General features: G+C 51.3%; 1 protein-coding gene across 1 annotated transcript; it reads left to right on the plus strand.

Moving 5' to 3' along the window:
- Nucleotides 1-2,090: 2,090 nt before the first annotated feature.
- Nucleotides 2,091-2,566, plus strand: CABS01_17033 (uncharacterized protein; the record flags this gene model as incomplete). The annotated part of the gene is made up of 2 exons (XM_060550360.1): nt 2,091-2,322; nt 2,372-2,566. Coding segments are annotated over 2 exons (427 nt in total), but the record flags the coding sequence as incomplete, so codon positions are not given.

Raw genomic sequence — 2,566 nt, forward strand, 5'->3', positions numbered from 1 at the left:
GAGATTGCGGTAGTTTGCGTTAAGGAGCAGCCAAATCATCAAGGACTTATCTTACGACTTGCTCGTAACGAGCTCCAGCTAAAAGAGGCGGTCGAAAGTATACGGGGTCTATTTCGGGTTCTGGAGGGCTGCGCAAATGAAGGTATGTTGGCTGTTCTGCGTGAGGTTCGACAGTAGCTGAGTAATCAAGGCCTCGAAACAAGCACTGTATAGGATCGACTCTTCGATGAAGCACTGGGAATTAGTGAGAATCGGATTCTGCAGAGATGGATGCCGTCCTAGTACCCTGCACCATCTTACTGGAGTGTAAAGGCATAGTCAGGAGAGGGCATCGCTACTTAGCAATCTCTGGGCTATCCAGTCCCGTCTACCCTCACGGCCTTCAACCCCTGAGGCCTACATGGTATGCAACGCGCATGTAAGAGTTCTCTCGAAAATCCGCCAAAGCTGTCATCGCAATCATTTCGCATTGTCCGAACTTGCACCACCAGAAACGGGAAAAGGGCTCTGTCATCTTTGACGGGCACTCAGTTTCCCCCACTCCAAATTGATTCTGCCACCCCCAAAGCAGTTCGACCCCACTTATCTTTCTGCCGTCCTCGTGGATCTGATTCCCAGTTCAGCGTTTCTGCCATACCAAGTTTGATTCCGCTATCTGCATGGGTTACTGCACCTATCAGCGAACTTCGATTCATTCTGCCGCCCCGGTTTTATTCTGCCATCTCGAACTCTTTTTTCTGCCGTTCTTTCTTAGGATTCTGCCGCGCTTTTCTGCCGGCCGTCTAGATCTATCCGCCTTCCCAATTCCGGATTCTGCCCCCCTGGCATTGATTTTCTGCCGCTCTCAGCCGTGCTTTTCTGCCCGCCCGCCTTTCAACCGTTTGAGGAGACGTTTCTCTGTTTAGGTCGTTTGTCATATATCCGTGATCCTCATTTCGACCGATGCGGCCAAACGCGGGCTCTATTCTTCTTCACAAATTATCTCAGTGGCTCATTGGGCTCCATTCGCGTCCCTCGTGCTAGTTGACTACTACAGTATCAGGCCAAAGTAAAAACCCCTACCAAGTACCTGTGGCGCATTTGGTCGATTATCTAAGCAGAGGTACCCCGACCTCAACAGGCTGGGCTTCAGCCAGTCGAATTGCCCAGGCCAAAGGGTCACTGCCCGCAAATACATGGCCAGGGGTTCAACTTGCCAATACAACCATCGCAAGTCCCAGACGGAGCCCGCTGCTAATTCCGTCATGATCACGGCAACGGACCACATCTAGCATGAAGTCTACTTGGCCTTGGGTTGTTGCCTCCACGAATCCGACGAGGCAGAACGGCGGCAGAATTGTTTGAACCATATGCACGAATGATTATTGATAGCCGTACACAGAATCAACACCCGCCCATAGCGAAAGGGCACGTATATCAAGGCATTTCGATCGAACCTGACCATCGCTGTTTGTCGAATGGTCCCAGCTGACTAAGCAACTGTGCCAAGGCACGATCCAGCATTTACGGTGCTTTGCTTACTGATCACTGGTGTCTCAATCTTGCTCGTGTCTACTCCACCAGCATCTGCGTATGGAGTATACCGACCTTGACAAATGCTTCTTCATGTACCGGGATGAGACTTTGGCAAGAATGCATCTACCGAACGACAATGGAACCTAAAGGCATCTGCATTAGGGACTAGATACCAATAGAGTGGAGGGACGTGCTCTTCAAGGCGCTTTGCATGCTTAAGCCTGCTTTACCAAGCATTAAAATCCAATGGAAATAACGCTTGTGGCATACTGTACATTGGCCTCTTACTATGCTGTAGGGTGCCGTAGGAGGTCGACCTCACAGGCCCGATTTCAAAGCCAGATGACGCCAGCGAACTAGACAATTCGAGTACCGACTCTTGGTATCCAAAGCAGCAACGCCTAAATCTGGGCGGCGACCGTTCGTTTCGCGCTGCCGTTCTCAGATCTTTCACATACGATGTCCATCCTCACCACACCTGGCTCACGACTCTAGCTGCATTGTTATCGCGCATGGTGTAGTTTTCACCCAGCAAACCATAGTCTTTTCTGCCCATAGATACGGGTTACCATCAGATGGGGAAGAACGAACACCCACGGAAAGGAGAGACGGGGAAACCCCACCCGGATCCCACTTCCCCCGGGTGTGACGCGTGGATGTGGGAGACCGTGATGGACAGCTGGGTGATTCACTGTGTCAAGCATCCTGTGGAGCCATCGGACTCCATGGTATCCAGCGCAACAGGTTACGACCTGGTTTGTAGCTATAATTGGAAAGCTAGCCAGGATCTGAAGATTCAAATACCCGGTGGGCCTCAAGTACCTGGGGACAATACTACATGACTGACTATCAGTAGGCTTTGCAGCGGTCTTGCAGGAGGTTTCCTTACCGATTACGGTGCCTGGAGACCAGGCTACCCGCTCGATGAATGGAAGCACGGCGCGTATTCCTGAATATTCCTGTGAGCCGCTGTTTCGCGCCACAGCATCGATGAACCCGTCATTCCGCTTTGACGAAGTCGACATCTTGGTGAATCGAAATAGTCTCAGGA

Source organism: Colletotrichum abscissum (assembly GCF_030869225.1).
Source record: "Colletotrichum abscissum strain IMI 504890 chromosome Unknown Scaffold_273.1, whole genome shotgun sequence".
Taxonomy (NCBI): domain Eukaryota; kingdom Fungi; phylum Ascomycota; class Sordariomycetes; order Glomerellales; family Glomerellaceae; genus Colletotrichum; species Colletotrichum abscissum.